The 18,523-nt window shown below is 38.1% G+C and overlaps 1 protein-coding gene across 1 annotated transcript in view; it reads left to right on the top strand.

Annotated features, from left to right (window-relative positions):
- LOC129947771 (pickpocket protein 19-like) overlaps window positions 1-18,523 on the top strand; it is a 42,399-nt gene that overhangs the window by 20,903 nt on the left and 2,973 nt on the right. The window contains exons 2-4 of the mRNA XM_056058461.1: window positions 14,188-14,365; window positions 14,434-15,073; window positions 15,154-15,303. Of these exons, the coding sequence (XP_055914436.1) occupies window positions 14,188-14,365; window positions 14,434-15,073; window positions 15,154-15,303 (968 nt within the window). The remainder of the gene's footprint in view (window positions 1-14,187; window positions 14,366-14,433; window positions 15,074-15,153; window positions 15,304-18,523) is intronic.

The following is an 18,523-nucleotide window of genomic DNA, read 5'->3' as shown; positions in this document are numbered from 1 at the left end:
GTGTTCCGTAGTTTTTTTTTTATTTTTCGTCTGGAAAAATAAGACCGGATAAGACGGACTTTTAGATGAGGGATTTGTTATTTTTTCTTTGCACCTTTGTTAACGGTTGGACTTTTCGTGATAGTTTGTTTTTTGTTTGTATTGTTGATCATGACGGTTAGAGGAAGGGTTGATGGTACCTACTTCTTAGGAACTTAACGTATGAAAAGGTTTTATACACCTTGTTTTAGTTTTTAATGTTCGTGCATGGTTATCTAGATGACTTTTAAAAATGAGAAAGAAATAAAAGGAATGGAATAGAGCTCCACAATTTGAATTACTCTATTAAATTAAGTAGGTTTATAAAATAGGATTGGGAAAAGAAAACAGGAAATTTATTAAATCATGAATTCATTTTATGTTTAGGGACAAGAGCGCTAAGATTTCAGTATTCTGACCTCGAAACCTTCTACTTTTCATTTTTATTATCCTTGTACAAGAGCGATTTTACACAAATTAATAAACTTAAATCATTTAAGAACTTCAAATGGCACTAACTCGGTTAATACGAGTCCGAGACACCCTAAAGTCGGAAAAGATTAGGGTTGCCTAATAGGTTGCCGATTGATGATGATACCGTCACATTTAGATGAATCTAGATCCATTGTGATATCCTGAATTATTGAACTTCAATAAAGGGAAAAAGGAATAATTTAAACCTTTGATAGCGTTTTCTTGTCTTTAAAGTCTTTGATAAAGCCTAAAAGGCTGTTTCCTTGTCCTGGAATGTCTTGGACCAAGTTTATGGATGAAACGTCTACCTAAAAGTTTATTTCTAGTGTAACAAAGTGATACGCAGTATCATAAAAAATTTCTTTGAGTTCTTTAAGAATATCGAAGAAGTGATTGTGGTAAGGTCCCAAAATGCTTCAGAAAAACATCATATTCCTAATACTGAAGAAAGGACTCAAAAAACTATAGAGATATATCTTTTCTTAAGGCAGTTACGAAGATCTTTAAAATAATAATAAAATAAAAATAATCTACTCAATGAAAAATAAGTCGGATTGCGTAGGTGTTGTTCCACAGTTGACAATATCTTTTTCCTGACAAGTATTGATCGATCCCATATAGAAAATGAATAATAAACTATATGCCCTCTGTTTATACTTCAAAGCAGCTTTTGACAGCATTGATAGAAAAGCCTTAATTTACAAATTCTCGAATCTCGGCATGTCTGCGAAGATGAAATATTGCAAAAGCCTTGTCACAAATATCACTAAGCTGTATGGGATGGTTTAATTTTATTAGAATGGTTTCAAACAGAAACAGGAGTAAAACAAGGCTGCCTCTTTAGCCCAGTCCTTTTCTCTGTCTTCTTGGATGTCCCAGAATACCTATGAAGAAGAATATCTTACCCCGAAACTAAAATCAAAGTTCTTATCTAATCATGTCTGACGATACGAATATTATTTATTTAATTCGTTAAACAAACTAACGTTAGAACTTACGACTAATATTACATTTATTCTTACATTTATAGATTTACAATGCTTTGCAAAAAAAAAAAAATAAACTAAAATATTGAAAAAAATGTACTTTAAATGTTTTAGTTTTAAATTCATCGCTTACAGAATATTCCAAAATACTTGTTGTAAACTGAAATCAATTGGTTGAGGGGACTGTTTTTACCATAGTTCAATATGCTTAATGTAGGACGTAAAGGAACTTGTCATTTAATACTTGAACGGCTGTAAATAAAGTTTAATTGTTCCAAAACTGAAGGGTGAAATGACTGACCCATTGATTAATTTTATAATAAAGCACAGCTGAATCTACACTCTGTGTTTAGAAAGCGATGAGAGCATACAGTGAACTGGGCAGTGGCTAACACATGAACCCCTTAAAAAATTTCAAGCCTCCAGGACGAAAACCAAGATAAACAGAGAATATTGACGTACAAGCATTTCCAACAAGACCGTGGGTACTACAATTTTCTTCCATGATGATCTAAGTTTTCATATGATATCGACAATTAGTAACACCAGAGTTGAACTTTTGGCTTTAAATTACAAATCATATAAGAAACAAACTCAGAATCAACATGCGCCCTATAAACCCTTTGGCAAACCTCGCAACATTTCAATGCAATATGCTTAGTAAAACTAAAAGAATACAAGTCTGGGGAAACCCTGTGCTTCAAAGGGACTTATCCAAATAATAAACTGAGAAAAAAACAAACTTTTCTACCATTATATCAAAAGTGGACTCAAACACAAACAACAAATTATAAAGGAAGACTTTGAATACCAAACGTAACGTAATCTACTAACAGGTGAAAAAGCTCTTTTTCGACTGACGGCATTAAACCATTGCACCATTGTGATATATCTTTGTAGTTTAATAAGAAAAAATGAACAATAAAATTTACATTCTACTCCTTGAAAATATGAAATATTGAGAAAAAATATATCAAAAGAAATGGTTTCTGCATTAAACGAACTAATCGGATACACAAACCATTTCCTCCAATAGGTTAGATTTTTTTAGAAGTTGGAACGAGTTCATTCTTACGTTATAGGGGTCTTAAGATGAGGATCTTATTTAGGGATTTGAAATGTGGTAGGTACATATGCACTATTAAGAGCGGGTGCTACTAGAGCGGCAATTTTGTTTTGGTTTTCAGAGCACGCATTGTTTCGCATACTAACGATTAATTTTTGACTAATGTTATAGAAGGCAAGCCCAGCAAAATCCTCATTTAAACCCTCCAAGTGGATGCCAGGCGGGCAATGATCACCACAGTAGTCCTGTGCGTTTTTGGCAGGATGGTGATTAGCTAAGGTTGAGTTGGATCGCTGAATTGTTGTAACTCCTCAATAGTGCAACGTTCGGAAACCCAATTTAATCATAGTTTAGAGGTTCCTAATTTCAGTGGTGGTGTGAGCGTACTAGTACGAAAACCGTGCCGAAGAACGAAAGGCTGGGGGATAAACCAGCCGTTAACGAGCTCTTTCGGATGCTGTGGCATGGCCCGTCATATTTCTGCCTTACCACGGCAAGCGGCTCTGCCGGAGCTGACCGTCTTTCAGCATTACTCGTGGGAATAAAATGAAAAAATTTAAAAATAAACAAAGAAACAAAACTATGTTAAAACAAAAAAATCGCACCAAGGCTGCCAATGCGGTCACATTACCTGAAAAGGCTGTCGAGCCAAATCAGGTGTGTGAACGTGTTGTCAACCCTGTGGTTGCTACTAGTGGCGAGAGTCCTTCTCCCTCTACTAGCCGTAACATTTACTTGAAGTAATTACCCGTCAGTGGAACAGCTGTGACGCTCAGCAGTCGCAAGGGCGGCAATTCCACACCCCACCTCTTCCTCGCTCCTGCTAGGACGTCGCAAGCGACCCCAAGAAGGGACACCCCATCCGGAGAGACAAAATCTGCGACATGTGGAATTGACTCGAAGGGTGAGGGCACACCCGGATTGGTATCGGTAGCGATTAAATCTGGAGGTGGACCCACATCTGTGAAACACGGACATAGCTCTAAGCCGGCTAAAAAGAACCCCAAGAAGTCACAGGCCAATCGAGACCAACGCAATGCCGAAAGGATTCTAGCCACAGTCGGTGTCATACCGGCGGCGGAAAGAACCCCAGAGCAAACGCGTAAACTCGAGTGGGCTAGTGGCTTTCTTAGCAAAAAAGCTAAACCGACCTGCGGCGACTCAACGTCAAAGCGAGATAGGTCTTTCGAGGGTGACAAGCCCGAACCAAAAAGGCAGAAGGTGCTTTTCAACAGCACAACAGCCGTCAACAAAGATCTTTCCTTCAGCGACGTGCTCAAAGGTAAGAGCATTGCCGCGGTCATTGACAGGAGTCATGTGGATGGTAACATCTCTCATGATCATTGGGCAGAGGTCAAGGCTCACCTCGGTTTCAGATTTTTATCTGTCATCGAGGAAAACCTGGGGCCTCTCCCAGACACAGCCGATGCAGGATGGTACCAAAATCGTATCAAACTCATCGCCTGTGGAGATCAGAGATCTTTCGATCTATACAGGGCTGCTGTCAATGGCTTGCCAGAAGTCTGGCCGGGTGCCAAGCTCGAGGTTGTTGCAAGGGAGAATATTCCTTGCCGGCCAAGAGCACGTATAATGGTCCCGGCTCTTCACAACTGTCCAGACATGATCATGAAACTGATCAAAACAAGTAATCCGGACCTGCCTACTCACGACTGGAAAGTACCAAAGGTTGAGAAGGAGACAGTGGGTCTCTACTCACTATAGATCGGCTCTCGTGCTGATCAATAGGGAATCACTGGCTCCACTGGCCGCGACCAAAGGCGTGATTAGGTATGGTTTTGATGAAATCATGATCCGCATATACAAAAAAGATGAAGATACGCTAAACACGCACCCCACTGAAGCCTCTTCAGTGGAGGGAAGCGCTTCATTGGCAACGAAAATGGAAGTCGATGCAACACCAAAAGTGGAACCATCGACATCCACAACCCCAAATGAGCCATCCGACGTGGAGGCTAAAACTACAGTCGACAGTAACTCCGACATGGAGACTGAAGACGCCATCTTAGGCATCAGTGAGGAAGACCTGCTTAGTTCCTCCTCAGACGAGGAAAACGCCGACAAAACAGTGGTGGAGGTTGATTTGACTAATAGTAGCAATGCTGCGATTAGTACAGATTAATCTCCATCACGCCATCATGGCCACGAACAACCTGATACTCCGACTGCATATGAACAAGGAAGACATCGTCTTAATACAGGAGCCGTGGGTCTCAAACTCCATCATCAGAGGTCTCAGGAGTCCTGGCTATAAAATATTGTATGCATCGGCGAAAGGTGAACCAAGGTCATACATGTTAGTAAATGACTTAAACATATTTTTACTCCCCAATTACAGCGACAAGGACACCACCACCGCTGTCCTAACAACGGATAAAGCCACCTACTGGCTCATATCCTCCTACCTTGGCCACGACAGCCCAATTCCAGGAAACACCTTGAGGAAGGCAATTGCGGACGCGTAATCGAAAAAAGTTGGTCTCCTAATTGGTTCAGACGCTAACGCCCATCACACGGTATGGGGTAGCTCTGATATAAATGAGAGAGGTGAGTACTTATTTAATTATTTACTAAGCACTAACCTACTCATAAGTAATATTGGTAATGAACCCACTTTTGTAACCAAGAATAGGAAAGAGGTACTTGATATCACACTTACATCTGACTCGATCCACAATATGATTTTAAACTGGCATGTCTCAAAAGAGAATTCCTTCTCTGACCACAAATACATTCAGTTTGAGCTCAAAGATGTAGCAAATACATCTACGGGATTTCGAAATCACCGGAATACAAACTGGGAGCGTTATAGGGAGGTACTAGCACAACTGCTTAATCACAACCTTCTTAAAAGCTCCTCCAGAAAAGATGAACTAGACCTTTCTGTAAATCATCTCACCGAAGCCTTAAATGAATCAATGAGATCTTCATGCCCTGTAACCATTTTAAAGGGTAAAAAGAAACCTCATTGGTGGCATAAAGAACTAGAACCATTCAGAAAGAGCTGTCGCAAGCTCTTCAACAGATCTAAGTACACTAGATCTCCTTCTGACTGGGACTTATACAAACAAGCTCTTAAGCAATATAAAAAAGAATTAAGAAAGAGTAAGAGGTCTTCTTGGAGAAATTTTTGTGGTAAAATAGAAAATACTTCAGAAGCCTCAAGACTCAAGAAAATTCTCTCAAAAAGTCCAACAATACCTTGTGCTTTAAAGACAGAAGCAGGCACATGGACTATCACAGTTAAAGAATCTCTTAATCTGTTATTAGACACCCACTTTCCAGGTAGCTCTAACATAATCAATGACTTAACATCAGAGTCTTTAGCTTATACAAGCGATTTAGTTGATCTAATAACGCGGGAAAAACTGCAATGGGCCATAGACAGCTTTGATCCATATAAATCTCCAGGACCAGATGGAATCATTCCGGCCGAACTACAAAAATGCTCAGACATGATTATTCCACCATTGGAAATCATTCTGACAAGCTGTGTAAGGTTGAGATATATTCCCAAAGCCTGGAGAATGGCAAAAGTAGTCTTCATTCCCAAAGCAGGGAAACCCTCACACGTTAATCCTAAAGATCTACGACCAATCAGCCTATCATCCTTCCTTCTTAAAACCTTGGAAAGATTGATTGAAATTTATATCAGACATAATTTAAAACCATGTCTCATTTTCACAGCTCAACATGCTTACTCTAAGGGAAAATCAGTAGAATCAGCACTTCACTCACTGGTACGTACTATTGAACATTCCCTCGAATACAAAGAATATAACCTGGTAGCGTTCCTAGATATTGAAGGAGCTTTCAACAACGTCAGTTACCAGGCGATCACAACAGCAATGGATAAGCTGAAATTAGAGAAGTCACTCATAGATCTTATAAGTCTCATGCTCAAAAACAGGACAATAATTTCTAACATGAGAAGTTTTACTACCACTAGATCGGTGAATCGAGGCACTTCCCAAGGTGGAGTCCTTTCGCCTCTTTTATGGAACATGGTAGTAACGAATCTACTTACAGCATTGGAAGCAGAGGGTTTCAAGGTGATTGCCTATGCTGACGACGTTGCGATATCCGTATCTGGGAAGCACCCCCAAGTTCTCTCGGAACTCCTACAAAATGCCCTAAACAGGCTAACTAAATGGGCTAAGCAATGTAGATTGGACTTCAACCCACACAAAACAGAATTAATACTCTTTTCGAGAAGATATAAAATTCCTCAGATTAGCCCACCCAAGATTAGAGGAATACCATTAAGCTTTTCCGATCGAGCTAAATATTTGGGCCTCATTTTAGACAAAAAACTAAATTGGAAGGCAAATATTGATGAAAGAGTCAAAAAGGCTACTGTAGCGCTTTTTACTTGTAAAAAGGGCATAGGATCAAAATGGGGCTTCTCCCCAAAAATAACCCACTGGCTATACACTTCGGTAATCAGGCCGATACTCATTTATGGAGCCGTCGTATGGTGGACCGCACTGGACAAGATGGTAAATCTAAATAAGCTCATTAAAGTCCAGCGGTCAGCAGGTATGTGCATCACAGGAGCACTTCGCACAACACCAACCGCAGCACTGGAAGTGCTTTTAAACCTAACACCACTTGACATCTTCTCTAAAAAGGTGGCTGCCAACTCATGTGTAAGGCTTAGAGCCACCTCTCAATGGACCAGTAACTATACTGGACAAACAACTATTCTAGACAATTTCAGATCTATCCCAGATCGCTTAGACTATACCACCCCAAAAATGGTATTTGGTAAAAGATTCCATGTGTCCATCCCTTCAAGATCCTCCTGGGAAGAAGAGGGACCCCTGGAAGACGATGCGGTACTCTTCTATACTGACGGTTCAAAGACCGATCACGGAGTTGGAAGTGGTTTCTTTTCAGAACAACTGAACCTCAGTCTATCCTATAGACTTCCCAATCAATGTAGTGTATTCCAGGCAGAAGTATTGGCAATTAAAGAAGCACTATCCTGGCTCAAAGAAAACGTTATATCTTGTAAGGATATACGAATCTTCTCAGACAGCCAAACCGCGCTTAAATCTCTCGCGTCTGTCTCCACAAACTCTCGAACAGTCCACGATTGTCAATCATCTCTGAATGATGACGGAACAGTTTAACATTCACCTTATGTTAGACACTTCTGCCTTATGTTAGACAAAAACGTAACATAGGAACACCACTTGCTACATGCAAATATCTTCTCAAGCAATATGCTCTAGAAACAACAAATGATAGATGGTCACAAAGTACCACCTGCCTAGCAACCAAGCAAATATGGCCAAGTATTTACTTAAAACGGTCAAAAAGCTTGTTATCACTGAGCAAAGCTTATAACAAATTATAAGCTCTACAATTGGAGTAATAACGGGACACTGCTTCATAGGAAGACATGCTCTGAGGCTAGGGGTCTAGACAAAAGACTTCCGTAGAAGCTGCATGGACGAGGAGGAAGAGGAAACAGTCCAACACCTTCTGTGTACATGTCCAGCACTATCCATTAGAAGGAATAACTTTCTCGGTAATCCCTTCTTCGATAACGCCAGTGAACTGGCAACGATTGACACAAAACGTCTCTCTAACTTTATTAAAAGTACAAAATGGTTTGTTTAAGTTCATTACTCTCCCATGAGTAACCTCATTAGTGGTATCACAATGGACCTTTGAGGTCTACGTGTGTCAATGACATCTGGACAGCCACTCCAACCTAACCTAACCTATAGAAGGCAAACAAAATAGGACAGACTATAGTTAACTTAAGACCTATTACTCATTTTAAGAACATAACTTGTAAAAAAACTGGTTGCAGGATTTTCCGGACGAGTATACGCTAGTTAAGATTATTGTTAAAACTATCATAAATGTATAGAGAAAATATGCTTATCTCCTACAAAATGACACCTAATATTTAGAATTCTACATGTTAACAGAAATATGGAAGTTTGTTTATAAAAAAGCCAAGTTTTCCTTCAAATTGAATAACATAACTTGACCTGATAAGCTTTTCTTTTATAAGGCATTTGTAAAATATGGCGCCCAACGTAAGTCACTTTCCGAGATTCAATGACAATAACAACCAGTCTATAAGTTCACTTGAGAACCAAATATAAAGTAAAAGGTTTCTCATGCACTATATGCATACAAATTTAACCTCTTTCAAATCAAGATCCAAATCAATTGCAACTGCAAACAAAACAAAACTAAAAGAGAAACTTCTGTCATTTCAATTTGCTGATTTTTAACATTTTTATATTGCAAACATTCCATTTGAAATTCACAACAAATTGATTTCGATTTTACCAAAAACACAAAACAAAATATACTCAACAAAAATAGAAACGGAATGTTTCTTGCAATCATCCATTAGCGAGCTATGTACACGAATAACTCCATCAACTGAAAAGTTCTTACGAAAAAAAGTATACGAAAATAAAATCAAAGGTATAAACTTCGTAAAAAGGTACAACAATGCCAAAGCAACTCTCAATAAAACTCACTTACATTTAGATACTATTGTGCACACTATACACGAATAGCTCAAAGGGACAAAAATAGACGTACATACATTTATATAGCTCCTTTAGGACTTTAAGTTGAGAAGAAAAAAAACTTTAACATTGATATGGCTTGGCTTCCTTCCCAAAAAACAACTTCCATCTATTCAAGAAACCAAAGTGCATGCGTTATGTGTCATCACGTATTCTCATTGTCGTTGTCTGGAGCGGCGCGCACGCAAGCCTCTAGCATAGCAAAATATGTGCTGACTAGCTGAATCAGAATCAGCAGACATGATGGCGCCGCGGAAGGTAGTTATACAGTTTACATATGGCATACACCTGGATTTTGTCCTTCTTTTGCGTCTCGCCATGATGGGTTATACCTATGAGTTTACTTTTTTGTAAATATCTTCAAACTTTGATTCTATTCGAGAGGAAGTAATTCAAACGGAGGGAAACAGGGTTGCCTTAGTGGCAAATTGACAACTTTTCGTTACCCTGGACACCAGGGCAAATCTTTTCAAAAGTAATTGATTTTGAACACCTTTCAGAATTGAAGTCAACATTGGGACACCTTTGGATTGGAAGTTAAAAATTAACATTTCATGAAATTGCTTATAATTTGGTGAATAAATAAAATTTGTTGATATTATATCTATAATGTTCCTATTTGAAGAAATATTTTGTTGTTGTTTTTATATCCCTACTAAATATTTGAATTTGATGTTGAGTTCTGTTTGATTTTTTTTTCTTGACTTTTTTCTTAAAATATTCAGATGTAACCCTGGAGGCAAATATAATCCCACCACAAAAATCATGAACCATGGAGTATATGTGTGGTACTGGTGCTGGTGCCTGTGTCAGTGCATCGTCATTGCCAAGAAACGTCGACAAATAACCTTCTATGCGGTGTACGAGTAAAACTATCAAACCATTTGATTTTTTTTGATAATGTTCAATTGAATTGCAGACAGTGTCGTCTGTAACGTCTCGTGTCGTCACCGTGCAAGTTCTAGTCATCATTTAATGTTGATGCGCTTTTATCCTTAAAAATATATAGAAGAAAATTGATAACACCAAACGTGCTTGTCAAAACCTTTTCTTAACTGCTTTTTACTCATACTTCGCCATTTGTCTGTTTGTATTGAATGATCACATTTAAACCGAGAGCTTTTACCTGAAATCTTGGTAAGTAAAATAAGACATGGGGCTTCCAATGAGGACAGGAAATGTGAAGATCAAATTATTCATAACCGCATGCCAATGGTAACCTGGTGACCAATTTTGCTTGCTATCGGTCATAGCAGATTACTAAGAACTCTTGGCCCAATTGAATCTCAGTTCGGTTTAGGTCGAAGTTCTTACGAAGAATTCTGTAAAGGATAAAATTCTTGTGCAACGCCGTGAGAGATTATGTGCCTCAAGTTATTTACTTATAAGATGTTCTCTTGAATTTGATATTATTTGTCTTTGTAGATCTAATAAATGAAAATGTACAAATCGTAATGGTTAGTGCATAGGACTGTCGTGCCAAATGTCTTGGGTTTAATCCCTTTCTGTGTCACCTAGAGTTTTATTTTTCGCGGATTCTGTATTTTGGAATTGGCAAATCCTCCTAGAATAATTATTCTTGTCATGAAAAGTACTTTCTTAAATAAGTTATTCGGTTTCCTGACATGGGTCCCATAAAAGAATGGTGGAGAGTTGTAAGTTACTGGGTCCTGGTTCTCTACGAACTGTTGAACCACCTTATTTGTTAATGTAAATCTTGTAAACATAATTACTGTTGTTAAAAAAGGTCCAATTAAGGCCTTCGATTTCTTAAATTGGAGGACTGTTTTGTTTGTAATATTGATAAGAAAGTTATAAATTAAACTTTTGTATTGCTCAAGAACGATGTACAAACCCGGGATATCGAGGTTTACTGTGTGGAAAAACAAAATCACCGTTTCGAAACCAGCACAGAAGAAATTCCATTTCAAAACCTCGAAATTAAATGGAAAATACAATTTTCACAATTCCAACCGATATATCGCGGATCCTCAAGGAGTAGTGCAACAAATTTCGGATGCTATCAAATTAAGATAAAAAAGTTTTATAAGGGATTCAGGCTTTTCGATGTTGTGCTAGACAAAACGTCATGGTAGTCAGTACTCGTTTTAAAGTTCTTCAGATGAGTCGACTATATTGCGCACTTCCAGTATCATGGATATCCGAACATTTCTGAGATTTATATTACTAAATCGTTGTACTTAAATTAACACTTCGGGTTTCTAGACCTTATTTTTATAATAAGCCCACATTTAAGGGGATATTACTACCCTTATTATGCAGAGACACAGTGTGAGCACTAGGAAGAGGAGAGAGGGTTTAGAAGGAAATTTCGGTGCACATTGGTTTTGAATTCCTGAATATTGCAATGAGTAGGAAAGACAGAGTGTGGTAAGGTATTCCACATTCGCATAGTACGGCTAAAGAACGAATCTCTGCATTTGACAATACAGCTGAAGTTGGACTCGAGTGTATACTGATGAGCATTCCCAGAAGCGCGAGTATTACGGTTGAACTGTTTAAGGGGAGGAATGCAGTTGGCTATTTCACTAGGGCATAAACCGTTAAAATAAAGGTAAAAAAGGGTGAGACAAGAAAACTTACGACGATGTTCAAGCGAAGCAAATGAACTTATGATGATATTATCACCTATCAATTTAATTACTTTACGTTCAATACTATCCAAGAGGCTTAGATAAGTTGCATGATCACCACCCCAGAGATGGGAGTTATACTCAAGATCAGAAAATGTGAAAGATTTCTGTCATCGCCTAAGGAAACCTAAACACCTTGCTACATTTTTGACATCGCGTATGTGATCGTTCCACAAGCGGTGGTTGGTGATACACATACCGAGAATATAGAGATGTTCAATCTCCTCGATGTAAGTGTCATCCATGGATAATGGCAAAGGATGTATATCTCACTTTTTCGATACAAGACAGCATTGGGTTTACGCGGTTTTTTATCATATTTTGTCGTAACAGTTCCATATCCGAAGAAGACTGATGTGAGCCTAAAAACGAAAATGAAAAGCTAAGAGAGCTATCGTCAGCGAAACAATGTATTGGATTAGATGTGGCAGACAGGAGGTCATTAATACAAATGAGAAAGAGTGTTGGAGATAGAACAGAGCCCTGGAGCACACTAGCTTATTGGCTTCAGACTTGAATCCATCCAATACTACTTTTATCGAACGATCCGATCTAAGACAAAACAGGGATATGTTGGAATAAGGTCAAACTACTTCGCAAGAGATCACTTAATCTTTCTCCCACCGAGTCACAATGTAGCGAGAATCATGGGCAACATTATTGCCAAGATGCCATCTGAAGTGCTAGTTTTCAAACAGGCATCAATAAGGAACTCCTGGATTGATGAGGAAAGTTGGCAAGCGATTTCAGCTAAACAACAGGTATGCATAGAAGGACGAGAGCTGTTCACGAGCTTTACGATGAAAAGAAGAGATTTAAAACATTGACCTTTCTGAAGATGTTGAGAAGTTAAGAAGCAGAAATTAAGTTCGAAAGTTCTATGAGCAGATGAAACGAAATTCACAAGTACATAGAGCAGCATTCAATGCTGAGGATATGGAAGGACAATTTCTGCAGTTAGGCAGGAAGATCCATTTAATATTGACGACGAAGTAAAGATTGCCATCTAAGCTGAAGTTTAAAGAAGCTACTGGAACATAAATGGTAAGGTTTTCAAAGCACGTCTTCCTCTATGAACAGTATATTTATTTCAAGGTTCAAGATGTGAACTCTTAGAACTCAATGGAACACTTTACAATTAAAGCTTAAACCAATTCTGCAACTTAAACAACTTTAAATCGAAAGAAAGATTTTGAGCCGTTCACGCCATTTTATCGTAAGCGACATTTCCAATAAAAAAGGCAAATTAATTACTAAAATTAGCTAGTAAAACATGGATCCTTGAAGGTTATTGTCATGTCTTAAGCTAAGCGTAATTCATAAATTTCAATACTAACTATGGGTACAAGCTGTTTCAAGGACCAGCAGTATGTTTTTGATTTGTAGTTTACGATAAAATTTGTTTTTGCAGAACAAAACAAAATGAGTCGCCTTAGGTTTGAAAAATATTGGGAAATATTGAACACTTATTTTCAAATGACCGGTGTTTTATTTCGAAAATGATTCTGGAAATAAAGTGGATTTGGGCGAATTTGCTTTATGCACTATGGCGGAATTTTTGGTCATTAAATAAAATCATATTATTTTTTGTCTTTCCTATGTGAATTCTTCTCCTTAGATCCGAGATTGAACCGTTTGTGAAAAAATGGACTCATGATATACCCACAATCCGACAACGTTTAGAACCCCTTCAACAGTTTTCAACATGGCCGTGAAAAACTAGTGTGATATTATGAGCTACGGTAAAGACCGATGCAACCACTAGAATGACGATATTTTGTTTCATTATTAATATGGAAATGTTTGCTCTTACTAATAGTCCTTAACATTCGAAAAAGTCTTTATTCAAACTAAAATTCGACAAGAAGTCGTAAGAAATGGCACAAAATTACTTAAATATTATTGAAAAATACATCTTTTATATTACAATTGGATCTAACATTGCAACGATCCAAGAATGAGTAGTCCCCAAGGAATCACTTTCAACACCATCAACTTTGTCTTCCAACACCAAATGTTTACCTTAAGAAATCAATTAGCACCACACAACCTTCCCACAATATTCCAATGTCAATAAGTCCCAAGGGTGTTCTTGATTTAAGAATGTACGTCATCAACATTAACCTCATTACCTACTTCCCTATCCGGTTGCAAGAAATGAGATAAAACAAAATAATAAAATCAAAATAATTGACAAATTAGTCTCGATTTTGACACCAGTCACGAGTGTTAGTAGGGTACCCAAATTGACAGTCTAGTAGTTGAATTCCTCCGAGATTAATAAAAAGCCAATTAATTTTATACACATTCAAAATACAAAACTGAACCTTGCTGAAAAAGAAGAAAACAAAATAACTCTCAGTCGAATTCGTGTTAAACACCTTTGTGTCAAATATTCTCCTCGCCAGTCATGGTTTATCCTTCAGAATTGCGGTTGTTGAGTGCTCTAAACGGTGAACTTTCCAATAGAAGGAAGCCCAACGAGGACAACGAGGATGTGAGACTATTGATAAGGACATTTTATACCCGAAATAGTATTCATGCTATTAATAACTTCCTCCGGGAATCCACTGGGATCTATGAAAGGTAAAGGTTATCACCCAAGGACTTTTGAGACAACTTTAACATAATTTTGGAATCTTTAATACACACAGATTAATCTGGATCATCGTATTGACAGTCACCGTAATAGGTTGGATTTACGTAAGTTCGATTATATCACAACGATATACGGAGGGAACCTTTCAAACAGTCGTTGCCAGTACAACATACCCAGTCTATAAAATAGCCTTTCCAACAATCACAATTTGCAATAATAACCGTTTGAATTGGAGCCGCCTTCAAGCTGCTAAAGAGCACTTCCTTCCTGGCGAAACGAACGAGAAAAAATTAGATCTTTTCACTCGATTTGTTGCCATCTTCGATGGAATGGCTTTCGGGAAGTTCGACAGCATCGGAAGTGTCTCTGACGACTTCCTTCAATCGTTGAATGGAATAAATTTCACTCAAGTTGTGACATTCATGGCGTGGACTTGTGAGGAATTTTTGGACAATTGCAGATGGCGTTATGATGAAATTAAATGTTGTGAAGAATTTGAACTGCAGAGGAGTGAAATTGGTGCGTGTTATGTTTTCAATGGTTTAGAAAGTGAACATTCGAAAATGAGACAGATTGCTGATAAATATTATCCATACCATAATTCGAACTATGAACCGAAGAGTGGATTGCAAGTGAGGCTAATGATAAGACCGGAAGATCATTTGCCGTCCAGTGACTTAGAAAAGGGAATACTTGTACGTTTCTGTTTAGAAAAAAAATAGTGCTCCTCTGGTTGACTAAACTGTCAGAATTTTCGGTCTCTTTGTTTTTTAAGGTTACAATTCATGAACCACCAGTTTGGTCTACCAATCCTTTTTTTATACCGTGGAATACACAGACATCGATTGAAGTAGATCCTGTGATTTATTTCACTGATGAAGAAACTAGAGTTGTGCCGTCGGGATTGAGGAAGTGTGTTTTCCAAGTGAGTATTGAAACTAAGTCTTAAAATATCTGCTTACCTCTTAAAGGTCCCTTTGACAGTATCAAACATGGGTTTCACGCAATAACACTTCATTAGTTACACTTCATACTCGAAGTACGAACAAAGCAAAGTTTAAAACGCTAGTCAAAAGTAGTGAAGAATGAATTGAGAAGTCCAAAGTGTCGAGTGCGAAATTAATAGTTTCAAGTGAGAAGTGAAAAGATTAAAGTGAAGAGTATGAATTTTGATGAGCTAATTATAAAGTTTAATATGGGAAGTGTACAATGTTAAATGAGAAGTGTACAGAAGGTGCAGCTCTTCAAAATAAAACCCACATAAGACCACAACTGGTAAGGATTTGAAAACTATTGTTTTCTTTGAAGTTATAAAAAATTTTGACCCTGACAGCCATTCAATGCCCGAAATCTTGACATAAATCGACATCATACCTCCACGAAAAGAAATGAGTCCCATCTCGGTTATAGAACGTTGGAAAATATTGAAAACTTATTTTCACAAAGAGATTTTTGTAGCCTAAACATTTGCGTTTTTTTAAAAGAAGTTTGGGTTGAAATCAAAAACCATTCGGGACTGCTCAACGCTTATTTAAAAGTGGCTGCTGTAACAGCGATTATGAGACACAATGCACGAAGATCAACTCAACATTATTCAACTCTGTATGTACTGTATCCTGTAGTTAAAGGCGTACAACAATTCTCTTCATTATTGCTTAATAAATCAAGCTTCAGAGGCCTGTTATAGCTATCATTGGTTTCCATCGTTGAAACCAATTATAGGATTATTTTGACAGGGTGGTTGTAGCTATCATTGAACATTTCTGCTATCGAGCAAACATAACTTTATTGCTATCAAGTTTTCAATAACTTCATTTAAGAATTTGAAATAAGAGTTGATAATTGAAAGTAAACTTGACAGCTGGGAATACGAAGAAAATGAATCCCTTTCAGTAGAACGATTATATTCCGAAATGTGAAATTATAAATCAGACACTCATTAAAAAATTAAACTGAAAATTGATCCTCTTAAACGCTTTTAAATCTCGAATCTAAATTTTTAATGATAGCAATAATTAAACAATTAGAGTAACTTGACTTGAATACGGATTTGGGACTTTTTTGGTTTCAAGTAAACTAAGAAATGAGATGTCTGAAGTTGTCAAACACTATTCGTTCTCTTTTTCATTTTGAAGATAAATTAAATTAATTAAATAATTGTTAGAAGCAATAAAATGGAATGTATTGAACTTTGCTCCCACCATTATCTGATAGATAACTGATGCAACGGAAAGAAGCATTGGATATAATCAGATCGGAGATGCGAGGCAGTTAGCTTGGACCTCGGTCAACATAGGCCCCATTCAAATATTTATTGATTTGTGTGTGGATCGTTAAGTTGCATTCTCTTAAAAATTTCAGGAAACTAGTCAAATCGATGTTCAAATGGTAGACATGTGCATTCAAGAGGACAGTTAGTACCTCAACTGGAGATTGGGATTTAACACCAGTGGAAAATTTGTTGGTGGCTTCAAACGAGGGAGGGGAAGAGGTGTTTCCACGAAGGCATCTCTGCATATCAAGATGTCAGCGGACGAATTTCCGAAATGGAATTAACTGTGGCGTCTGCAGTTCTAGTAAGGTTGATCACCTTATAGGACATATTCGAAGCCCAGGCCTATAAGGAGCAATCTATCCGACTTCCCGTCCTTGGAGTTATACTAAGGATTTGGACTTCCAATTTGAGGGTTGTGCAGTAAGGGTGAATTCCAGACCATAAAAAAACTAAATTGCTAGGTTTCACACGGCCACCACAGCGAAACCCATTTTTGGAGGATGAATGCCGGCAAGTGCACGCAGCTAAGCATAAGGCATACAAAACGGCGTTTCGCAAAAGGAGTAGAGTTGCTCGCGAGCTCTACGAGCAGAAGAGGAGAAAGGAATACCGGATTCTTTGATTTAAAAAAAGAGAGTATGAGAAGCGCTCGATCGAGGAGATAGAGGGTTGTCACAACAGGAACGAGGTTCTTACATTTTACCAAAGGGTAAAAAGAAACCTCCCAAGGGTACCAGCCACAAACCGAAGCCTGTAAGGACGATCAGGGGAACATCGTAGTAGAATTGTACTCTATGTTGAGAATATGGAAAGAAAACTTCTCCAAATTATATAACGGCGATGACGAACCGAATTCCGCTTTTAGGAAGACAGAACCACTCAACCTAGGCGACGCAGATCAACAATTCCGCCTACCAGACCTAGACGAAGTGAAGATAACTAGATCTAAAATTAAGTCAAACAAAGCTGCTGGAGCTGACGGCATCGCTGCCCAACTATTTAAAGCAGCAGGCGATGACTTGGTAGGGAGCATGCTATAAGTAATCTGCAGAATATGGTCGGAAGAAATCATGCCCGATGAGTGGAATTTCAGCGTAGTTTGCCCGATGCATAAAAAAGGAGACCCTCTAAATTGCGCCAACTACAGAGGCATCAGTCTCCATAACACTGCATATAAGATCCTTTCTGCCATATTTTGTGAACGTCTGAATCCGTTCGTCAACAACCTGATAAGTTCTTATCAGTTGTGGTTTCAGACTAGGAAATTTCACCATCGACCAAATATTCACACTACGGCAAATTTTGGAAAAAAACCAGAAATTCAAATCGACAGCATCTATAGGAAAGAGCTCTACAAAGCAATGTCCAGTTTTAGCATCCCTGCCGAACTTATCTGTTTGTGCAGAATGACGATGGAGAATGCACGCTGCTCTATCAAATTCGAAAAATATCTCACCGATGCTTGATGTCAAAAAAAGTTGTATACAAGGCGATGCATTGTCATGCTACTTCTTTAATATAGTTCTGGAAATAATTGTGCAAAACTCAACCGTCAACACTAGAGGCTCAATCTTCCAAAGGTCCATCTAACTACTCGGATACGCAGATGATATTGACATAATTGGAAGATCAAAGCGTGATGTCATTGGAGCGTTTTTGAGCATTGCGACAGAAGCGAAGAAGATGGGTTTAGTGGTCAATGAGGACAAGACCAATTGTTACCATGGACAGCTATAACTTCGAGGTAGTTAAGGACTTTGTCTACCTAGGCACCGCTATAAACACAGACAACGACACCAGCGCTGAAATCAATCTTGCAATCGCTGCTTCTTTGAACTTAGAAGGCAATTGAGAAGTAAAGTCCTCTCTT

Source organism: Eupeodes corollae, chromosome 1, assembly GCF_945859685.1.
Source record: "Eupeodes corollae chromosome 1, idEupCoro1.1, whole genome shotgun sequence".
In the NCBI taxonomy this organism is placed as follows: domain Eukaryota; kingdom Metazoa; phylum Arthropoda; class Insecta; order Diptera; family Syrphidae; genus Eupeodes; species Eupeodes corollae.
The sequence above is the reverse complement of the archived record's forward strand: the minus strand, read 5'-3'. Positions and strand labels throughout refer to the sequence as shown.